This window comes from Cavia porcellus, unplaced genomic scaffold (genome assembly GCF_034190915.1).
Source record: "Cavia porcellus strain 051 isolate PalLab524CR breed Dunkin Hartley unplaced genomic scaffold, mCavPor4.1 scaffold_3, whole genome shotgun sequence".
NCBI classification, from domain to species: Eukaryota; Metazoa; Chordata; class Mammalia; order Rodentia; family Caviidae; genus Cavia; species Cavia porcellus.
In genome coordinates, this window is record NW_026947486.1 from 42,374,880 (window position 1) to 42,399,200 (window position 24,321).

At 33.5% G+C, this 24,321-nt stretch overlaps 1 protein-coding gene across 1 annotated transcript in view; it reads right to left on the reverse strand.

Annotated features, from left to right (window-relative positions):
- Abcb7 (ATP binding cassette subfamily B member 7) overlaps positions 1 to 24,321 on the reverse strand; it is a 171,914-nt gene that overhangs the window by 22,257 nt on the left and 125,336 nt on the right. The window contains exons 5-12 of the mRNA XM_003470979.5: positions 10,620 to 10,752; positions 9,531 to 9,799; positions 8,851 to 8,939; positions 8,671 to 8,758; positions 7,619 to 7,793; positions 6,171 to 6,328; positions 5,471 to 5,634; positions 5,186 to 5,315 (exon numbers count right to left, since the gene is read on the reverse strand). Coding sequence (XP_003471027.1) covers positions 5,186 to 5,315; positions 5,471 to 5,634; positions 6,171 to 6,328; positions 7,619 to 7,793; positions 8,671 to 8,758; positions 8,851 to 8,939; positions 9,531 to 9,799; positions 10,620 to 10,752 — 1,206 coding nt within the window. The remainder of the gene's footprint in view (positions 1 to 5,185; positions 5,316 to 5,470; positions 5,635 to 6,170; positions 6,329 to 7,618; positions 7,794 to 8,670; positions 8,759 to 8,850; positions 8,940 to 9,530; positions 9,800 to 10,619; positions 10,753 to 24,321) is intronic.

Here is a 24,321-nt window from a genome sequence, read left to right on the forward strand (position 1 = left end):
GTAATAACAACAAAGCAACTGAGTAAGACTGTAGAAAAAAAATCAACTCAGAAATAATTTCTCAGATAACTGCCACAATGGAAACATGCTTAGTGACTATATAGCAGATACAGAAAAAAAAAATAGAGAAGCTTAAAAAATGATGTAAGTGAGGAATGCCCAGCATAGAAACAAAATGGAATCCGTAAGACAGATTCAAGCAGATATCCAAGAGAATAAAAATTCCATTGAAACTATCTGCAGCAGAATGAGCCAAAGTCAGGACAGACTCTTAGATATAGGCTTGCAAAGAATGATAATTACAAGAAAGATTTCTTAAAAACAGTAAGGGACCATGAGAAATCAACTGAGCTGCTGCCAGATGATGCACAAAATCACTTAAGATTGATTGAGTCAATGAAATGCAAGAAACAACATAAATGGTATTTTAAAAAAATGTTCACAGAAGTCATGGCAGGAAACTTCCCAGGTAGAGAGAAAGAATTTGACATACATGTAAGTGAGGCATATAGAATTTTAATTAGTCAAAAATAAAAAAAGAATTCTAATTAGTCATGATCAAATATATATATCTACAGTCACACATACCATAATCAAGATTTCAGAAATTCAACACAAGAATAGAATCTTAAAAGCTGTTAGGGAAAAGAAACAAATCAACTATAAAGGAAAGCCCATCAGAATCACAGTTGACTTCTTAGCACAAACCTTCAAGTCAAGGAGAGCTTGGAGTGAAATATCTCAGGGTTTAAAGGAAAACAACCTCCAACTCAGACTGATGTACCCTGAAAAACTATCTTTCAAAATTGATGGAGAAATAGGATACTTCCATGACAAAAGAACATCTGAGGAAACTTATGATCATCAAAACAGCACTCTAAAATGTTCTGAAGGACATTATAGAATGAAATAACAAGGACTACTCTTTGACTTTCAACAGAAAGAATCTATCAGGCAAAGCAAAAGTTTAAACAGAGGGAGGCAAAAGGGAACCACCAACAGGAAAATAACAAGGAAAAGTCAGTACATTTCAGTTATAACCATCAATGTTAATGGTCTCACTTCACCAAACGAAAGACACAGACTGGCAGAATGGATCTAGAAGCAAGATCCAGCAATATGGTACATTCCAAAAATACATTTAATTTAAAAAGAAATTTATAGACTGAAACTCATAGGAAAAAAAATAATACTCTATGCGAAAGGAACCCAGAAAAAAAGCAGCAGTAGCTATTCTATTTGCAGACAATGTGAATTTTCAAGCCAAGATTGATGAAGTGATATAAGGAAGGCCACTATATCCTTGTAAAGGGAACAATCCAAGAGGAAGAGATAAGAATTATAAATATATATCAAAAATATCAGGGCACCCAACTATATAAAACAAATATTAACAGATATAAAATAATCAAATAAGTACTAACACAATTGTATTGGGGGTCTCGGTACTCATTCTGTCTCTCAAACAGAAGCTTTCCTTCTCTCAGTATTCTGCTTTTAAAAAAACAATTGTATTGCTAATAATGCTATTTCTCAAACTCTTTAATGAAAATGAAAGAGAAATACTTCCAAATTCATTCCTGGAAGCAATCATTACCCTCATACCAAAACCAGAGAAGGATCCAACTAATATAGAAAACTACAGGTCACCTCCCTAATTAACACAAACGTAAAAATCCTTAATAAGATACTGGCAAACAAAATGCAGCAAACCATCTAAGATTTTAAACATCATGAGCAAGTTGGATTCATCCCAGGGACGTGGAGGTGGTTCAACACTCGAAAATCAATAAATGTAATATACCATATTAACAGAACCAAGGACAAAAATCATATGATTATCTCAAGCTTTTAGCAAAATCCAGCACCCATTCATGATTTTAAAAAAAAAACTCTAAAAATATTGGCATAGATGGTTTTTATCTTAATTTGATAAAAGTCATCTATGACAAACCAGCAGCCAACATCATACTAAATGGACAAAAACTGAAAGCTTTCACTCTAAAATCAAGAACAAGACAAGGATGTACAGTCTCCACTCATTCAACATAGTTCTGGAAACTAGCAAGAACAACTAGACAAGAAAAAGAAACAAATGGAATAACCATAGGAAAAAAAAGAAGTTAAATTATCATTATTACTGGATGACACTTTATATAGAAGACCCTAAAAATTCCACTATAGGACTAAACACCTGTTTTTTTTCCAACACAATATGGACATTCTATGCAATTATTTTTTTTTGCAAATTGGTATTTCTAGTTAACATATTTTGGAGATTGTCCATGTAAATAACAGAAATGTACTTAGCTCTTTTTAACACTTTTATATTTCATACATAGATATATAATAATTTAACCATTCTTCTATTAATGGACACTAATCTGATTAACACATTTTTGCTAGGACAATGTTGGAATAAAATATCATTACATATATGACATGTATACCTATGTATCTTTCTGCAAAAAAGATTCCTAGAAGTAAACTGATGGGTCAAAAAGCAAATATAAATGGATACATTTATCCCTTAATAACACTGACCAATTGTCCTCCATAAAGAACAGTAGTTTATGAGTACATTACATTCAATGGTGTCTGAAACTGTCACTTCCTCATACCTTCAGAATCCCTAGATATTAATACTTTTGAGTTGCTGCTACTTTTAGAGTTAGAATATGATTTTTGTTTAAAGTAGCATTTCTCTAATTAATGAGGTTGACAATGGTTTCCTTTATTTCTAAGAAGTTTTGATACTTCAAACAGAAAACAAAGAGTTTATTATACTAGTCTAGTATACTATACTGTGTTACAATATACTATTTCCTGAAAAAAGTTAAATACTAACTGAAAAATATGAAAATAGAAAAATATAAAATAAAAAATCAATTAAATATTGGACTTTTTTCATGACTGTTGCTAAATGATATTTTAGCTACTGCTGCCACACATAAAAAATTGGGTAACTACATGAGACAATGAACATGTTACTTTTCTATAGTAACTACTTTACTACTTAAAAAATTGGGGATGAGGGATTTGGGGATCAAATGAAGGGCTCATGCACTGAGCTACATCCCCAGCCATATTGTTGATGTTTAATTTTTAATTTTGTGATCGGTTCTAGCTAAGTCACTAAGTTTTCTAGGCTGGGCTGGAAATTATGATCCTCTTACCTCAGCTTCCCCATTTTACTATTTATAGATATCTTATACCTCAAATAGATACAATACAGTTTATAAATTATAAAAGTGAAATAATTTATAATCACAGCATACAGCAAAACTATTAACATTTTGGTGTATTTACTCTTATCTTTCATCTCTACTACCAAAAGTATTAATGTACTATTAAAAATTGGGGGATTTTATTTGTTATCCTATTTTTCAACAAACTTTGTATCTGCATATTGTTCATGAGACTCAGCACTCTCTAACAACATAGTATGTGTAAATGTCTGCATAAAATTTGGTACTGTAATGTTTTAGCCATCTAGTTATGTTCTGAACATTTATATTATTATCAACTTTTGGTAGTATAAACAATGGTGCAATGATCATTATTATATATACAAAGTTGTTCATATCTGATTAATTCCTCATTAAAATTTCTTATAGGTAGAATTACTAGAACAAAGAGTATTAATACTTCTTAGACACTTTATAAATACTCCGAATTACATTAGTAAGAGAGTTACATTATTGCATTTGCAAAACAACAGACTGTTTTACACAACTTTGCCCAGGCAGGATATTTTGAATTTCAAAATCTTTGTGAATCTGACAGGTAAAAAACTGTTATCTTGCTTTTTATATATATTGCTAAGGTCTTCAATGAAGATGAGTATCTTTTCTTTACTGATCTTACATTAATTTTCCTTTGTGAATAAGACTTTTTATTTTTCAAAGGGATGAGAATAATCTTTACAGCAGCCAAGAGAATGATAGGAATCTAGTTACATGAATGACGATCTGGCCCTGTTATAATGTAGTATACTTTACCAGACAGTTTAGGTCAGTATTATTCAACATACAGGCTATAAACAATCTATTAGAATCACCTAGGATACATATTCAAAATGCAAGTTTTTGGGTACCACATTGGACCCCCATAATCAGAAGAAGAATGTCTGAAAAATAAATGGAATTTCAATAATCTCCCTAGGTGACTCTTGGCCACTAAATTTTAGGATTCTCAGTGAAAAGATAGGGCAGAGAAGAGTGTTTTATGCTGGAGACCTTTTATAAGCTACATCTCCCTGTCCAATCACTTTGTCATGGTCTCTCCCTTTCTCTTTACCTATTATTTTGGTCTGTTTTCCCAGAAATTTGATTTTGGCTCCACTAATCAACTTCCTAATAAATTTCAGCTGGAACTAATTCTGATGAGGCCTCTATAATCTTTCAACATATGAAAATATCACTTTTCAGATCTTACGGTGAATTTACTCCCCGCCCCACAGTCACATGGCAAATATTAAATGATTTCTCTGGGTTAGACACTGTGCTTGGAGCTGAACGCATAGTCATGAAAAAGGCATGCAAATGAGAGTATCAGCCAAACTATTTCTTAATTATAAATTCACTATATCAAAAGCTCTTCAAAATTAGAATAATAGTTTCTGTTTGCTGAACAATTATGTGATAGCTATCATGCTTGGTATTTTATATACATATGCTAACTCTAATCTGTAATAAAAATCTTATCCTATAAAGTACATGGTATCCCTATTTTAGAGATGAGGAACTGAAGCCCAAGGCTATACAACGTTTTTTTTTTGTGTGTGTGTGTGTGTGTGGTACCCAGGATCAAACTCACGACCTCACACTTGCCAGGCAAGTGCTTATGCTGCTGAGCTAAATCCCCAATCCCGGCTATAGAACTTTTAAGGGTTAAAGCTTGGATTAGTATCCAGGTCTGTTGGACTCTAGTTCTATGTTCTTTCTATTCACTATGCTATGCTATGCTATAGAGTTAGAAAATTTTCAACTATCCAGGTTTCCTATTTGTTTTTTTTTTTCTCTCTTTAAATAATTCTTTTTGTAAATGAACTTTACCTGTGGGCCCTACCACTACCCACTTTATTACTGTATGTTGACTCCTTAGATTCAAATTATTCTAGTTACATATCTCCCAATCCAAAAAAAAAAACTTCAAAAACTTGTATTTTTCTGTTTTTAAATACCTGAGGTACCACTCCCACAGCCCTCCGAAGGCTTTCCAGGCTCACATCTTGTATATTTTGACCAGCAAGGTAAATACTACCTTTTTGAGGCTCATAGAAGCGAAACAACAGCCTCACTATTGTGCTTTTCCTGAAATTGGAGATTAGGAAAGGTTATTTAGCTCTTAGTGGCATTAAATAATCCCCATTTTAAACCATAGTAATCATTGCATTAGTATAAAACGAAATCACATTCAGAATTATTTATCAACAATGTAAAATTGTACAAATAACTAAGTTACCCACCCTGATCCACTACCTCCTACGATGGCCACTTTCTTTCCTGCAGGAACTTCAAAAGATAATCCACTAAGGACTTTCTGTCCTTCTATGTATTCAAAATGCACATTATCAAAGGCTATCGTAGCTGTCTGTGGTGTGATCTGAATGGGAGATGCCATTGCTTTGTCCTAGCAGGGAAGAGAAAGAAGGAAATCACTGCTTTACATAGTACATTGATTATAACTATATAGACAATTTTTGCAGAAAAAAAAACAACAGGAAAGGAGGAAATTCATATATGTGGGATTAGTATACTTCTAAGAATAAAGACTTTTTTCCAGTCCTCACTGCTAAAGCAAGAAAGTATGAATGGTTTTAGGTTTCAGGGAATGTTTAGTAGAGGGTAAGAGGAGCGATGATGACCAGGATAGTAGTAGAAGATGTGAGGAGTGGTAATCATACATTTCATATTGTTATTAGCAAAGGTAAACCCAATATAAGTACAAATTTAAACAAAATATACTTTCTAGGTAGAAAATTCTTTGCTAGTAGTATAATTTTTTGCCATAAAGTAAAAGCTATAAGAACTTCAATACATATGGCAACATCAATTCCTGTAAATTAATCTGCTAACATGAAGATAGAAAATATTACCCTAGAATAATCCAGTATTAATGGAATGATGTTTACATACTTTTAGAAAGGTGCTATACAAATTACTTACTTTAATTCGGGTGTCTACTTTGAGTAGAGTAAACAAAGTGTTCATATCAATGAGTGCTTGTCTAGTTTCTCTATACACAGTTCCCAGAAAGTTAAGTGGTAATGAAAGTTGAAAAAGCAGTCCATTCACCATAACTAGGTCTCCAACAGTAAGGGTACCTTAATATGCAATTGGCAGAAGGGAGGAAAAGATATTTTAGATGAGCAAAGAAAATTGTATAGTTGATTATTATGAAATCCAGTTCAAACTATACATTATCAACAACTTTCAATCTAACTCAATTGCAAAGAATATGAATCTACGATTTAGGTAATATGTTAAGTTTTGGTTATATGTTAAGCAAAACGGAAAAAGCTCTATACATTACACATAACACATAAAGAATGCTCTAAGTAAGGAGAAAAATGGGAGGTTTAAAAAATCTGACCTTTCTTCCCTAAAATACAAATTACAGTTTCTTTGTAATAAAAATCAATTTTTATAATAGAATATATTTAAAAATTTCAGCAAATGATAGCATGCCTGGTAATGATAAACCTCACACTAATGTTACAGTAAGTGAATAAGCTCTAAGTGAGGGGGGGTTAGAAAAAAGAGGCATTGGGGCTGGGGGTTTAGCTCAGTGGCATAAGCGCCTGCCTTGCAAGCAGGCAGTCGTGAGTTCAATCCCTGGTACCGATAAAAACAAAAAAGGCAAAAAAAGAAAAAAAAAAGAAAAAAAAAAAAAGAAAAAAGAGGCACAGATATTATTTACTTCTGGAATGCTATACAAATGAAAACCTAATACAAAGTTTATAAGGTTACTGCTAATTACAGAAACAAGATAGCTTTTATTTTAGACCTTTAGACGGAACACTAAATTAATGGCATTGCTTTCAAGATCTACATATTCTAGATGTTTAAAAAAATACTTGCTCTTGAAAAAGTCAGGCTTCCAAAAGTACAATAGATACTGTGATAATGAAAGAGAAAAAAAAAGTGCTCAAAAGAAAAAAAAAACAACTGGGATAAGAGAATGGAGAAAAAGAAGGGAAAAAATTTCATGTATATAGGTATACATATGTATGCATGCCTATGTATATATACAAGATAGATAACTACGCTACTAATCTGTTAGTTCATAAAAAAGAACAGTTTGTGCTTTCTTGTTTGAATATTTGATCATTTTTCATACCTAAATTTTTTAACCTGAACTACTTCTAAGATAACAATACAAAATATATTAACTAGTGTTAATTTCCTACTATTTAAAAGAGTCAGGCTGTAGACCTATAAAGTGATCAGTCAGTAAAACACATACTGATACAAAAAGGAAAACATGGAAAATGCTTAAATCAGTTTACTGAACTTTCTAATAAATGAAAATAATGTATACATTCCTTTCATTAATCTTTCTTTATAAAAGTTAAAAGTAATATATACCAATGTGATAATCACAGTTCCATTACCTGCCATAATTCCGTGGCTGGCAAGCACCATTACAGTGGTTAAACCAATACTGAAAATAGCACTTTGGCCAAAGTTCAGCATAGCCAGAGTAGAGGTACTTTTCAATGAAGCAGTCTCATAGGTCTTCAAAAATCCATCGTATCTTTGTGCTTCATATTTTTCATTGTTAAAATACTACAAAATACACAAATATATAAGGATACGGACTGTGGACAAGTACAACTGAAATATATTCTTTAAAATGATTGTATATGTTTCATCAGATTTCATATACGGCTACATTTTGTAGTGGAGACTTTATTTTAAAAACTGACTTTCAATATACTGGAATATGGTACTTTTGTAAGTTTTCTACAATGGATTATATTTGAAAAGACCACAAATTTCATCCAACATTTACTGAATTTCTAGCTACTATGAACCTACATCTTAAAAAAGGGCTTTCAGTGATATTTCTTTCACAAAACCTATTTCTGATTCCATAAGATTTGGAACCAGCAGTTCTCATTGCCCTCATTCTTTTAATTCTTCTTGCTTAGTCACCTGCACACTTACTTTAACTTCTGCAGTATATAACATTCAGAGAGGGCGGCGATTACACATAATCACTTTTTTTTTTATCACCTTTTCCCCTCACAGAAATTGGTACAGTACTTTGCAAATGAGAATTCAATAACTATTTGAAAAATAGAAAAATGTACACATAGATGAAAGAATTAATGAAAAACACTATGCTAGGCACTGAGGGATAAAAAGAAGGTTAAGAGCTTACACATCACTTTGATTAGCTTAATGTCCTTCCTGGGTTAAGATATTTATTTATGATTATCTATAAATTAATTCAAAAGATAAAATTCTGATGTTGTCAAACAAAAACTGAGAAGACAAGGTAATTTCCAAGTAAAAGAAAAGCAAAGTAATATAATTCTATAACACCTAGAGATACTATCCTAATATTAACCTGTTAATTTACAGCACCTATTAAATTAAATGGCAGAACAATTTCTATTGCTGTCTGAAAGGCACAGTAAAGTATAATGAAATATATTACCTTCACAGTTTCATAATTCAGCAGTGAGTCTATAGCAGCATTACCTGCATCATTATCTGCTTTGTTCATTTCTATTCTAAATCTAGTTCTGTAAGACAAAGATTTGTACATGTATGAAATTTATGTCATAAAAGTGTAACTAATTGCTAAGCTTCAACTAGCCTCTGGAAAATATCATACCTCCAACGTGTGACTGCAACTGTGAATGCTGTATATGCACCAAGTGTCCCTAGGGTTACCAATGCGAACTGGGCACCACATTTGTAATACTGGAAAAAGAAGTCAAAGAAGAAATGAGAGAAAGTCGCTGTTCTTCTCAAACAGGTTAAAATATTCAACAGCAAGTAGGGTATGCCAATAATAGATGGAAAGTCAAATATCTTAGATAATTTATTTTAGGTAATGTGAAGAAAAAAAATCAATCTTTACTTACTGCATTTATACTACTGTCAGATGAGATTACTGAAACAGTACAATAGGCTGAAGAGAAAAAGTATACATGTACACACTTTTTAACTGTAAAAACTGAAATTATCCTAAAATAGTTAGTAGAAACAGGTATTCTGAGCATGTTAGACCAATTCCATATAAAAAATCTCTGCTAAAAACACTTCAGAAACACTAGTTAACCCCCATGTAGGTATCGCACTAAATAGTTATTTACAATAACAACATGATAAAGAATTTGGATAGTGCCTTGAAGCTTGAGGCAAAATATTTAAACAAACTGCTTAATCTTTTTAGCATCATAGAATTTCACTTTTGAACCCATGGGCATGCAACAACACAATAGCTTCAAATATTCAATTGTAATTAAGAATGTAAGGAAAAAAGCTTTCTATGAAACATGCTTTACTTACCAGAACACCACTGACAAGCATCACTTCGAACATGATAGGGAGAAGATTAAACACCAAAGCACTCAGGACAAAACTGATACCTCTTGTCCCTCTGTCAATAGCTTTAGATAAAGCTCCTGTCTGTCTGCTCAGGTGGAAACCAAGATCTAGGTTGTGAAGATGGAGAAAGACATTTTTGGCTATTCTTCGGATTGAATTTTGTGCTACTTTCCCAAACACTGCATTTCGAACTTCATTAAAAAAGGCAGCTCCAGCTCTTGATACACCATCTAACAATACATTAAAAAGAAAACAACTGAGTGTAAAACACAAACATTAGAATCAAAAGAAGGTAAAATGGCAAGAGCTCAGAAAATATATAATGAATAATTTAGTCAATATATCATAGTATATTTACACTTAAACCTAGAAATCATCTACTCTGATGAATACTAAACTTTCCATCATCATGAATCCTTTTCAGTGTTATCTTCTCCCAGATTCAAGGTTTTTTACAATTCAAATACTTTTAATAAACAATACCCCATACAGCTTTAATGTGGATAAATGTAAAATATTGGTTGAAGTTTATTTAGTTAAATTATCTCAACTAACAAATGATAAGATTGAGATTCTAAAAGTAAAATACCTTGCAAAAAGCATGTTCCTACACGTCTCCAAAGTCTCAAAAATATGCTTTTTAATGCATGCAGCTACATAGCATTATTTTTAAAATATAGATTTCTACCATAGCTTTTTAAAAATATATTTTAACAAAACATTAATATACATACACATCATTAATTAGCTATTTCTATTTAATAGCTAATAGTACCAGCAAAAAAATAAGCCATATTGGAAAGGTTGCTATAAATTTAATATTTTATATTACTGTTTTCTAGAACATGGAAAATGCTACTGCTATCATGGAATTTTCACAAAGTATATCATACAATGAAATTTTAAATGTCCATATCAGAAGGAATCACACATAAAATAAACATCCAAAATGCTATGTTGTGTTTGTAGTTAAAAGGTCATCTGCTCAAATATGATGAAACCTTATTGAAAAAGTCAACACCTGTAGGCAGATTAAAGAATCACACATACAGCCAATAAGAACTGCTGTTGCCATGGTTGCAACTGTATTTGGTGCATCACTCATGTTCAGCATGTTTCCAGACATCTGGTTGAGGCTATCTACAGCATATTTAAACATGAAAGGAACGATGATATTCATGGCCTAAAAACATAAAAACATTAATTACCCATATGTAAAATGTTTACTTATAAAACTAAAAATATGTACCTTAAATTAGATTTATGGTAATTTTTAGGTATTAGCCATTTATTGGTATTGGAATTATTTCCCCAGATAACAAAGATAAAATCTTTGGTGTTAAGAGTTTTCATATTAGGATTTGTATATCATACTGTCATGTTAATATTCATTTACAAGCTATGAGAATTACTCAAATGCTACTGGTTCTATGAAATGATTCTTGGTCAGCCATTCAAAAATGCTCTCTCTGAAATCTGAACTCTTACAAAGCTCATGGCACTTAAGGGCAAACTGCATTATATCACAGCTATTTTTGTACATAATTTCCTTTCCACTACATCCTTGAGGATCTCTTATCACATAGCTCTCTTTGTTCCACCTATGTTGAGTATAATGCCTTGTATATAGTACATAATCAACAAATAGCTAAAATAATTCACAAAAATGGTGAGGTGAAATTGTATGGCAAAAAGGATCTCAAAAGCTGACAAATTACAAATATGTGAGGCTGGTTCACTATTGTAAAACAACAACAAAAAACCCAAACAAAATAAAACTGCAGTTCTATTTGCCCCACAAACGTTCCAATGCTACACAAAGCAAAACCACTGAATACCAAACTTTCATCAACCTATATCTCCATGAGGATGGCAAATATCAAAAGAATTTTTTAAAATTCAGAGTATAATGCTATCATATATATAATGCAAATATCATGTTATTCATACCCTATGTTTTCTGTAGTTATACTATCAAAAACATCAATCATCATTTAAGAATAGGAAATTTGCAGACTACCAAAGTCTTTCTGATGACATAAATTGATATACAGTAATAAATGAAAACAATTTTAGATGACTTAAAAATATCAAAATCACAGTTCTCATTCTATTACTGTGCTACTCATCTTTGTTGAAATTATGAATTCATTACCAACAAGTTCATTTAGCAATAACTGATAAAAGCTATGTAAATCTTACCAATCCAGATTTCAACAGTTCTTAGTAACCAAACAGGTCCATTAGCTTCTATGATCTTGTCCTGAAGACCTATATCTCTTTCATTGTTTTGTTTTGATTGGTTTAATTCTATTTTGTTTTGTTTGATATTATTATGTCTGATGGTACGGGCAGCTATTTTGAAGATAAAAAAGATATATTATGGTAGCCATTATTGATTTCCCATTATCTTGTTTTGAAGTCTGTATCACTTTCAATGTTTTGTTTTGATTGACTTTATTCTGTTTTATTTTGGTTTTATTCTTTGAAAAATAAAAAAAAGAAGAACATTAAAGGGCCAGGAATATAGGTCAGTGACATAGCACCTGCCTGGCGAGCACAGGGTCCTGAGTTCAATTCCCAGTACCAAATAAATAAACAGAAAACAAAGGGTGGCAACAGGGAGGGAGACATGCTCTACAGGTCATGCCCTCAGTGACCTGCCCCTTCTTACCAGGTCTCACTTTCTAACGAGTCAATTATACTGTCCTCATAATTCAGTTACCACCCAAAAGCTCTGTCTATGACCACATGAGGATTTTGGATTTATATCCTCATCTGGATATAAGCCATATTATTCAACTATAGCAATGATGCCCATTTTACATAATAGATATTTCTCTCAGCTCTTACCTTTATTAAAAGATTCCTAACACCATAGCTATTGTTCACAAAATGTTTGTTTGGTCACAAAAATTTTGTACTTAGGTTAGGAGCCAGGGATTTAGCTCAGCTTTGTTTTCTGTTTCATCCACCATGGTTTTCCTTTGCTATATCATTCTGCCATGGAGCCAGAACACTATAGACTGAAATCTTGAGCCAAAATAAACCCATCCTTTAAGTTGTGGCTGTTAGCTACTATGTCCCAGTGATGAGACTGTAACTAAGACTGAAGAAACCCAGGTTCCATGACACACAAAGACTTATCTTAGAGGCAAGACTGAAATTAAAATCCAGGTTTGACATTTGAAATAAGAATTTATTCTAATGTATCATAGCTATGAGTACATTAGCAGCTTCAAGTGAGTAGCCATTTTTGGGCCCTTAAAATGGATCTTTTCAAATGTGTTATTTAAATCAGGAATAGTTGTAAAGTACATAATATTTTAAATAAATCTGAGCAGATCCTAGGTTTTCCATATAATGGGGCCACATCCCTTCATATATGCCTTTAAAGGATAAAAAGTGATAGCTACAGTTAGCATGTAATTTTCCTAACAACTGATTATCTTTGCTATAGTTATAGCGAGTGATGACTGAAATCAGTGTATCAACAATCAAGTTATAAAATTTAACCTTCTTGCTCCCGAGATCCGGCCATGATGGGACTCAGGCAGCTTATTCTTCCGCCTTCTTGGTAAGCACCCCTGGCGTGGGCCAGGAAGAGAACCAGCACTCTCGAGATCCGGCAATGGTAGAACTTAGGCAGTTTATTCACCGGCCTTCTTCGTAAGCGCCCCTAACATTGGCCAGGAAGACAACCAGCAGTTCCCAAGATCCAGCCATGGTGGAACTTACGCAGCTTCTTAGCTAACTCTCTTGATAAGTACCCTGGCACGGGCCAAGAGCAGAATCAGCACTCCCAAGATGTGGCCAGGGTGGAACTTAAGCAGCTTATTCACTCGCCCTCTTGATAAGTGCCCAAGGTGCAGGCCAGGAGGAGAACCAATGCTCCCAAGATCTGGCCATGTGGAACTTAGGCAGCTTATTTACCTGCCTTCTTGGTAAGCATTCCTGGCACGGCCCAGGAGGAGAACCAACAGCTCCCTAGATCTGGCCATGGTGGAACTTAGGCAGCTTTATTTGCCCGCCCCCTTGGTAAGTGCCTCTGGTGTGGACCAGGAGGAGAACTAGTGGCTCCCATGAGCCTACCGTGGGCGGAGAATCAACCGTCTCCCTGCCACTCCACCGTAGCAACTGGGGATAGATGTCTCAGCATCTCTTGAGAGGATAACCATATGCAATATAGCATGTTTTTTGGTACCAAGGATCGAACTCATAACTTCACGCTTACCAGGCATCGAACGGGGGATTCCCTTCTATCTTCTGTTTGAAGGCAAAGTTGTTTTTACCGTTTTGTTTTGTTATGTTTGTTTTGCTCTATTTAATACTCTCTTTCAATTGGTTTTATAATGTTGTTTTTGGTTTGATTTTGCTATACCTAATTTACTGGACAACTATTGTGAAAATAACGAAATATACTTATAGTACCTATTACTACTATCCCAGTATCCTGCTGTGAAGTTCTGTACCAATTTCACTGCATTGTCTTGATTAGCTTTGTTCTGTCTTGTTCTGTTATATTTTTATTACTTTTGAAATAAAATTTTTTAAAAATTTTACCTTTTTGAAAATGTTTTTTGGGTTTGTTCAAATTTGTGAATGTCCCTATAAGTATACAGAATACTTGAAAGTCATTTGTACTGTGTTGTTACCGGCAGAAAAGGCATAGCTAGTAATATCATGTTAAAAATATGGCCCGATCTCTAACTGAATACTGTCATTTTTTAAAAGAAGGTTTTTAAAATGGAAAGAAATATACTATGCATTTTAGAATGAAAGAAATGCACTAAAAAATGAAAAGTTTTACTATGTGTAGATATTCTTATTAGTGCTTATTAGGTTTCATTGGCCTTGACATACATAATGGATGGGAAGTAGCAAATACTGTTTTCTCCTCATATGTCTCTTTATCAGAACTAGACTTAAACTATCCAAAATAAGAATCTTTAACAAAAAACCTTTTTATTCTGAAATAATTTCAAACTTATGTTAAGATGCAAAAGTAATAGAAAGAGATCTTCTTACCTTTCTCTCACCATCTCCTAATGTCATATATAGCTATAGTTCAATAGCAGAACGAAGAACAAAATACCAGCATGCTACTGTTACTTAAATATAGAATGCACTCCATTTTTAACTTTATTTTTGGCACTGGGGATCGAACTCACTACCTTTCACATGCCACGCAGGTTCTTGTATGCTGAGCTAAATCCCTGGCCCCATCTATTTTAAACGTGTTGTATTTGTGATATATAATTGTTTATATGGTCCTGTATAATTTCATCTTGTGATAAGACTCATAGAAGCACCACCACAATCAAGATATAGACCTATCCCATTGCCACAAGAGAATTCCCTTTTGCTTTCTTTATATCTTCACTACCATCCCAAAATATGCCTCTCTAGTCTCCATGCTCGCAACCACTAATTTTTTCTGGATCCACACAGATTAAGAAAGTAATATTTATGGAAAAATAAGGTGTATCTTTTGAGATGGGCCTTAGTTTTACTCAGGATAATCTTTTTTTTTTTTTTTTTTTTTTTGTCTTTTTCCTTTTTATCGGTACCGGGGATCGAACTCACGACTGCCTGCTTGCAAGGCAAGCGCTTATGCAGCTGAGCTAAATCCCCCACCCCAGGATAATCTTTTTGAGGAACATTTAAGACCATTGTGTATACCAGTGGCTTATTCATTTTTATTGCTAATTATTATTTCATAGATGTATCAGAATTAATTCAATCATTAATCCTTGAAGGATATATTTTTATTGTTTCCAGTTTGGGAATAGCTTTGACTAAAGATGTTATGAGAATTTTTATAAAGGTGGAAATAAGTTTTCATTTCCCTAGGATACAGGTCTTAGAATGCGATGCTATGTGATACAGCAAGTTTACACAGAACTTTTTTCAGAAAATGCCAAACTCTTTCCAGAGTGACTAAAAATTTTATCGCATTTTACAATAATCAATAAATTATAAGTGACTCAATTCCTCTGTATTGTCACCAATATTTGCCATTGTCATTATTTTTCCTACTCTGAAACTATTAAAATAGGTGTACAATGGTATTTCACTGTTATTTTAAAGAGCATTTCCCTAATAGTAATGATGCTAAACATCTTTTAATGTGCTTATTTGCTATTTGTATCTCTACTTTGGTAAAATATCTGCTCGTAATTTATGTACATTTTAAATTGGATTCTGTTTTCAACTACTGAATTTTATGAATTCTTTGCATAATCTAGACATAAGGCCTTTGTTTGGATGCGCTGTTTTTCCTAGTCTATTGTATTTCATTATAATGAAGAGCCTTGAAGCCAATCTTAATGAATAGTAATGAAGAGTTTCTTCTCCCATGACTCATGGAGGCTGAGGTAGAAATCTACACTTTTATTCTTAACTGAAGTAATAATGCAACACCCCTGTCTTACTGAAGCAATTTCACACTAGACCTGCTAAACAGAAGATTTACATAAGACCCAGGGTCCTATAACATAATATGCAAACTGTCCTGGTTTCACTCAAAAACCAATTATGACATCAATCTAAGTAAGAAAATACAATCAACAGGGACTAAGTTGAAGGTGACACAATGTTAGAGCTATGTGGCAAGGATTTTAAGTAGTGTTTATAAAAGTTTTTCAAAGAACACTTAGGAAAGTGTTTGGAAGAAATTTAAAAAACAAATGTCTAAGCAAATAGAGGACACTGACAACCAAATAAAAATATAATAACTGAAATATACAAGCTCAATTACAAGAAAGAACAGAAATAGAGGACAACAGTTACATAAAAAATGCTCAGTATCATGACTCAGAGAAAGGCAGATCAAACTACAATGTGCTGTCACTTGACTCTAGTAAGAGTAATTATTATCAGCCAGGCATGGTGACGCATGCATATAATCCCAGTACTGGCGAGCCTGAGGCTTGTTGCAAGTTCAAGACCTTCATGGGTTACAAATAAAGCTCAAGGCCAGCCTGAATTGCACAGTGAGACCCTGTCTCAAAAAGATAAAAAGAAAAAAAAAGAATTATTATTATAAAAAAGACAAAAGGTAAGTACTGATGAGGATATGGAGAAAAGAGAACCTTTGTACACTTTTAATGCAAAGTAATGTAAATTAGTACAGGCACTATAGAAAAGAGTATAAAGCTTCTTTTAAAATAAAAATACCTGTTTTTATACCATAAAAACAGAAATCCCATTAGCGTATACAAGGTGTGACTGAAAATACACTGTGTGTTTAAAAGCTTTTAAAAATTTATTACAGAAACAGATATGCTGCCCTTCATCCCCATCCCCTTTGGTTCTTTATCTCATTGTTCCTGCTACTTTCTGAAGCAATTTTGGAAATTCTCTTTTGTATCTTTAGTTGTGCTACGGTGGCTGACTTGATGTCCTGAATAGATTCAAAGTGTTTAAATTTTATCATTATTTTGAATTTGGCAAAGATTCAGAAGTCACCTGGTTCCAGACCAGGTGAATAAGGTGCACGAGAACATACTGTAATCTTTTTATAAAGCCACTATTTCATTGAATGGCTCTTGGTAGCAACATTTACCACATATTTTATCACACCTCTTAAGACACTCATAAAAGAGGACTTCTAGAACTGCTTTAGTGTTTGAAGCAAGTGTTTTACCGTAAATTTTTTTCTAAAAAAATTATTCTTTCACCGTATATTTTGATCACACCTTATATATTCAAGAGAAATGAAATCATTATGTCAAAAAGACATGTATTCTCCCACATTTATTGCAGCACTATTTACGATAGTCAAGAAATGGAAACAACATACGTGTCCAGCAACTGACAAAGAAATACAGATATATACAATGAGATGCCATTTAGCCATAACAAAATACGAAATCCTGTCATTGGGACAATATAAATGGAATCAGAGATCCGTATGTTAAATAAAAAAATAAGTCAAGCACAGAAACACAACTAGTTCATGAAATAAACTCGTGGAATTTGAAAGCACTGTTGTCACAGAGGCTGAAAATAAAATCATAGTTATTAGAGGCCAGAGAATGCTTGGGGAAATGGTGGGATAGGGAAATGTTAACCAAAGGATATTAAGTCATAGATTGGAGCAAGAAGTGCTGGTGTGCTGTTGTGCCATAGGGTGACTATAGATAATGATAAAGTAAGTGTTCATTTTGAAATACTTTCATCACAGAGGAATGATGAAATAGGCATGTTTAACTTTAAATTATACAACATATGTATCAAAATGCTACATGGTACTCCACAATACATAAAATTTTTGTTTTATGTATCAGGTAAAATGAATATAATTAAAAATCACCTAATCTGAATAACAATGAGAAAACAGATCAAAGGGAAAATGAACAGAAACTCAGGGAACTTTTAGGCTTTAACAACAGATACAACATTCTTTAAAGTCTCGGGATGACAGAAGAAAGAGTGTAGTGCCAAAAAAAATTGTTGAAATAATGCCTCAAAGTTTCTCAATTGGGTTAAAAAAAAGCCACAGATTCAAAAAGATGAGTATCCCAATTGAAGATAAACTCAAGGGAATTCATACCAAGATACATAATTAAACTTGTACAAAGTAACTGCAAAGGGAAAAATATTAAAATCAGCTAAATAGAAATAATACATTGTGTATAAGGGAACAACAATTTGAAAGTAGCAGACTTCTGCAAAGATGGTGTACTGATGAGGAATAGCAATTCAATTTCTGAGATTTGGAGTCCAGACATTGGAATACAGCAATACGGGGAAGAGGAGGAGTGAAGTGGGTCTCTAGGACTTAGCAAGCAACTGAAGTGAGAATTGGAGCCGACAGGGTGAGCAGAGACAGACCTCAATGCAGAAGAGAGAGGTAGCAAGTGGCGCTACCTCCCTGAACTCCAGCTTGTAGTGTGAGAGAGGCAGCATGAACCTACTCAGGAACAGAGACTAAAAGTGATCCCAGAGGCCTCCATGAATAAATGCATCATCAGTGGAATGGACTGCAATGGTTGGTGAGTGATGGTGGCTCAGATGTGTCCAAGAGAGGGTTGCCATTTTAGAAAGGGGTCAGGTGAACCTGGACATAGAGCAGACACAGGCTGGCTCCATTTAATGGTAACTAGTGTCAGGTTGAGGCACAGATGTGGGAGACATCAAGGATCAGGGAGCAAAATTTAAGCTGGCAAGAGGCATCTAGAAAGTTGTGGGCTGAACATCTTGGGTCCCAGCCCCACAACCAGTAACTAGGATCAGCATAAACTTCAGAGGACTTGATAGTTTGGGCTTACTGGGATAAACCAATAAGTATCTAGGCTCTCTCTGCCTGATTAATCTACCAGTGAAAAAAGAAACATGCCCAGAGGTGAAGGTTTATCGTGTTTTCTTCCTTTTATTTAAGAATTATTTGTTCTTGTTTCTGTATGAATGCGAAGACTATTTTTTGTTGTTGCTTTGTTCTGCTCTTGCTTCAGTTTCCTCCTTCTTTACGTTATTTTTATCACTAGTTTCTCATAGCTTGCATAATCTTCCTTTGTCCTTCACCCTTGCTACTAATCCTTTCTTTTTCTACATCTGTATTTTTTCTTCTTGCCCCTTTTAAATTTTCTACCCTCATAGGACAGAAATTACATAGGGTAAAATTACACTATTGAGGTAATATTTAGGGGGTAATATTTAGAGGTAATATGAGGAAATTAATAGGGTAAAATTACACTATTGAGGTAATATTTACTATACAAAACTTTCCAAATTGTTTTAGATTATGTTATACAACTACAAATATTGTTTACATGGTTAAAGCTGGCAAATTAATAGCTACCAGTTAGTCATTTTCTATATTGCACTTGATGCTAATTTTATTGTTGATTGTGCCACTTTACTCAAGGTGACACAGTTGTTCTAATCAGCGGATTTTTCTTCTATGCCAAGACAGAGATTACATAAGGGTCATAAAAAATAGGGCAGTACCAAAGCACAAGTATGGGGGTGGGGATTTAGCTCAGCGGCATAAGCGCCTGCCTTGCAAGCAGGCAGCCATAAGTTCGATCCCCGGAACCGATAAAAACAAACAAACAAAAAGACTACCAGAGCACAAGGGTGTACAGCAAACAGACAGCAACTTCTTATCCTTAATAAATTGAAGAGGTAGGATCTCACAATAAACTCTAAAGCCAAAATCCAGCTAAACTTAGAAGACCTTTCTAAGGGGTAGTCATTTCCTGACGAGTTACCAACAGTAACAATAAAGCTACCTATCAGAAGCAATTTATAAGCATTGATGAAGAAACTAAACTAAACCAAAAAAAAAAAACCCTCAGAAAATGAGAAGATGCAGAATCCAGATGCAGCCTAAGATTTTCATCTTGTCCAAGGCAAATCCATGGGACAGTAGGATGAAATAAATCAAAAGCCACTTCACCTGAACTGTCTGAAATGGTTACACTGGAAGTAACAATACAGATAAATGAGGCCCTAGAAAAAAATCAAATTACAAATAATACCACAAATAACTAAAGATATGGTTAGGATAATGAAGGCCATGGTTACTAAATCTAGAATAGACACAGATTTAAAAAACGAAGTAGTTTAGGAAAATGATGGAAACAATGAATACACAATGTAGGAAAGAAACAGAATTCATGATCCAGATTCAAACAAATATCGAGGAAATAGAAAATTTCATTCAAAGTGTACACTGCAGAATCAACCAACATGAGGAGAGAATGGAGATCTAGAAGACAGCTTCCCATTAGCAATCATGGAAAAAAATTTTCTTACAAATAGCAAGGGACCATGAAAAATCAACCTAACAACTGCTAGAAAGATGATCATATAAGATTTATTGGAGACTATGAAAAAGCAGCAAATAGCACCAACAGCATAAGAAAACATATTCACACAAAAATAACGGCAGAAACCTTCCCAAGCATAGAAAAAGAATTTGACATACAGAACTGTGAGGCATACAGAACTCCAATTAGCAGTGATAAAATACAAAAACAAAAAACTGCACCAATGCACATAATAGTCAAGGTTTCTGATATTCAACACAAGAACAGATTATTAAAAACTGTTGGAGAAAAGAAACAAATCACCTATATTGAAAAGCCCATCAAAATCACAGCAGACTTTTCCACACAAAACATTAGATCAAAAAGAGCATCAAGTGAGATATTTCAAGTCCTAAAAGATAACAAACTCCAAGCCAGACTGATATAATCCACAAAATTATATTTCAAATTTGATGGAGAAAGAAGATACTTCCAAGATGAAGAATATTAGAAGTTCATATACAACAAACCAGCATTCCAAAATTTTTGGAAAGATATTGTAGAAAGAGATAATAAAGAGTACAATTCCATGAACCACAACGGAATAAAAACACTAGGAAAGGCAATTTTAAAAAGGAAAGAATGAAAAACATCAACAGGAAAACAATATGACAAGGGTAAGTGAAGACATACCGCTTATAACCATCAATGTAAACAATTTCAATACATCAATTAAATAAAACATATTGGCAGAATGGATCAAGATACAAGATTGAACAATATACTGCATTGAAGAAACATTTAACTCAAAAACAAATTCACAGACTAATGCAAAATGATGTAAAACAATACTCTATGCAACAGGAACTCACAAAAAGCAGTGGTTAGGGGCCAAGGATACAACTCAGCAGCATAAGCACCTGCCTGGCAAGCGCAAGGTCCTGAATTTGATTCCCAGTATTTAAAAAAAAAAAAAAAAAACAGGAGGAGTAGCTATACTAATTGCAGACAAAATGGATTTTCACCTGAGACTGTTCAAGAGAGGTAATTAAAACCACTATATACTTGTTAAGGGAACAACTCATAAATATACACACACAAAATACTAGCATACCCAACTATATAAAACAGATGTACATGAAAAATTAAATAAGCACTAACACAATTATAATAGAGGACCTCAGTACCTCACTGTTGCAAATAGATCACCATCACAAAATAACCAACAAAAAATATCACAACAGAACCAAACCTCTGAATAAATGGACTTAGAGGACTATGGAGTGCTGCACCAAATAACATCAGAATACACATTCTTCTGAGGTGCACACAGGATGTTCTCCAAAACAGACTACATACTACTTCATAGAATATGCTTACATAAATACAAAGGAATGAAATAATCCCACATATTATAAGATCCCAATGCAATGAAACTGGAAATCAATGGCAAAAGAAATTAAATAACACATTTCTGAAAAACCAATGAGTCACAGATGTAATTAAAGAAGAAATAGGAGTTTCTACAATTAAATGATGATGCCAATAAAACATACTGGAACTTATAGGGTGAAATGCAAGCAGTCCTACAAGGCAAATTTATAGTGGCATATTCCTACATCAGGAAAAGCAAAGCAAGATCAAGTAAACAAGCTAATGTTGAACCTTGAGCATCTGTAAAAAGAAGAGCAAGTCATGTCCAAAGTTCATAGGAGGGAAATTATGAAGATCAGAGCAAAAGTTAATGCAATAGAGACTAACAAAACATCACAGAGAATTAATGAATCAAAGAATTGGTTCTTTGAAAGATTAAATAAAATTGGCACGTCCTTAGCCACCCTTGGACTAAAATAAAATAAAATACTCAAATCTATGCAACTTGGAATGAAAAAGGTGAAATCACAACAGATCTTGCACAAATCCAGAAGATCATAAATACCTATTTCAAGAACCTGCATTCTAGTAAGATGGAAAACATGGAAGAAATGCACAGATTCATAGATACATATAAATTACCAAAGCTGAATCAAGAAGATATAAATATTCTAAATAACCCAATACAGTAAAGGACATTGAAGATGCAATTAAAAACCTACCAGCAAAGAAATGCTCATGTTCTGACAGATTCACTGTTGAATTCTATAAGAATTTTAGAGAAGATCTACTGCCACTACTCCTTAAACCCTTTAATGAAACTGAAAGGGAAGCAATAGTCCAAAAGAAACTCCCGAAATCAAACATTACCTTGAAACCAAAACCGGAGAAGGGCCCAACCAAAACAGAGAAGTACAGGCCAATCCCCTTAATGAATACAGAATGCAAAATTCTCAATAAGATACTGAAAAAGAGAATGCAACAAATCATCAAGAAGATTAAACAACAAGATGAAGAAGGATTCATCGCAGGAATACAGCGATGGTTCCACAAATGCAAATAAATAAATGTAAAACACTATATTAACAGAACCAGGGACAAAAAGCACACAATCAGATAAATAGATGCAGGGAAAAGCATTTGACAAATTCCAATCTCCTTTCACAATAAAAGCCCTACAGAAAACTGAATCAATGGGCCTTATCTCCATTTGATACAATTCATCTATGACAAGCCAATAGCCAACATCATACTAAATGGTCAAAAACTGAAAACTTTTTCTCTAAAATAAGGAATAAGAGGATTTCCACTACCATCACTCTTATTCAATATAGTTCTCAAACATTAGCCAGAGAAATTAGACAAGACCACAAAATAAAAGGGATAAGGATAGGAAAGGAAGAAGTAAAAATATCATTATTTGTAGATGACATGACAATCTACACAGAAGAATCCAAAAACTTCACTAAAAGACTTCCAGATTTAATAATCAAATTCAGTTACATAGCTGGATACAAAGTCAACCATCAAAAATCTTTTAACATTCTTGTACATGCACTCACTGTGAGAGGGATTAAAGAAATCACACCTTTCACTAATACTTAGGAATCAATCTAATGAACAAAGTAAAATAACTTTACATTAAAAACTATAGCACTATGCCTGGGGATTTAGCTTAGCGGCACAAGCACCTGCCTGGAAAGTGCGAGGTCTTGAGTTCAAACTCCCATACCAAAAACAAACAAACAAACAACAACAAAGAAAACTACAGCACTCTGAACAAAGGATATCAAAGAGGGTATCAGCAAGTGGAAAGTAATCTTTTGCTCTGGTAGGAAAAACCTAACAGAATAAAAGTGACCATACTATCAAAATTTTTATGCAGATTTAATGTAATCCCAATTAAAATACTAATAGCATACCTCACAGAATTGGACAAAACACTCCTAAAACTCATTTGGAACCAAAAAGATCTAGAATAGCAGAAACAATTTTCAGCAACAAGAGTTGGCAAGACAGGCAGCATCACAATCCCTAACTTGAAATCATACTACAAAAGCACCATGATAAAAACAGCATGGTACTAGAAGGTAAAAAAAAATAAGGATCAATGGAACAGATTACAAGATGCAGAGATAAATCCAAACACACTCACCCACCTTATCTATGATAAACGGTCCCAAACATCTTCAGTGGAAGAAGAAAGCCTCTTTAATAAATGGTTCTGGGTAATTTGGCTTTCCACATATCTCTCATCATGCACTAAATTAAAATAGAAATGGAATAAAAACCTAAAGAGTAGGACACAAACACTAAATCTGCTGGAAGATACAATAAGCAAAATCTTGAAGTCCGGTATAGACAAAGATTTTATGAACAAAATTCTAGTCAAACAGGAAACAGTACAAAGAATTAACAACTAGGATCTCATCTTAGTTAAAAGCTTCTGCTCACGAAAAGAAATCAGCAAGTGAAGAGACAACCCACAGAGAAAAAAAATTTTGTCAGCTGTTCCTCAAAGGACTCTGATTTAGTGTATATATCAAGAACTAAAACAAATCAGATCTCCTAAATGTAAAAAGACAATTCCAAAAATGGATATCTGAAATGAAGGGACATTT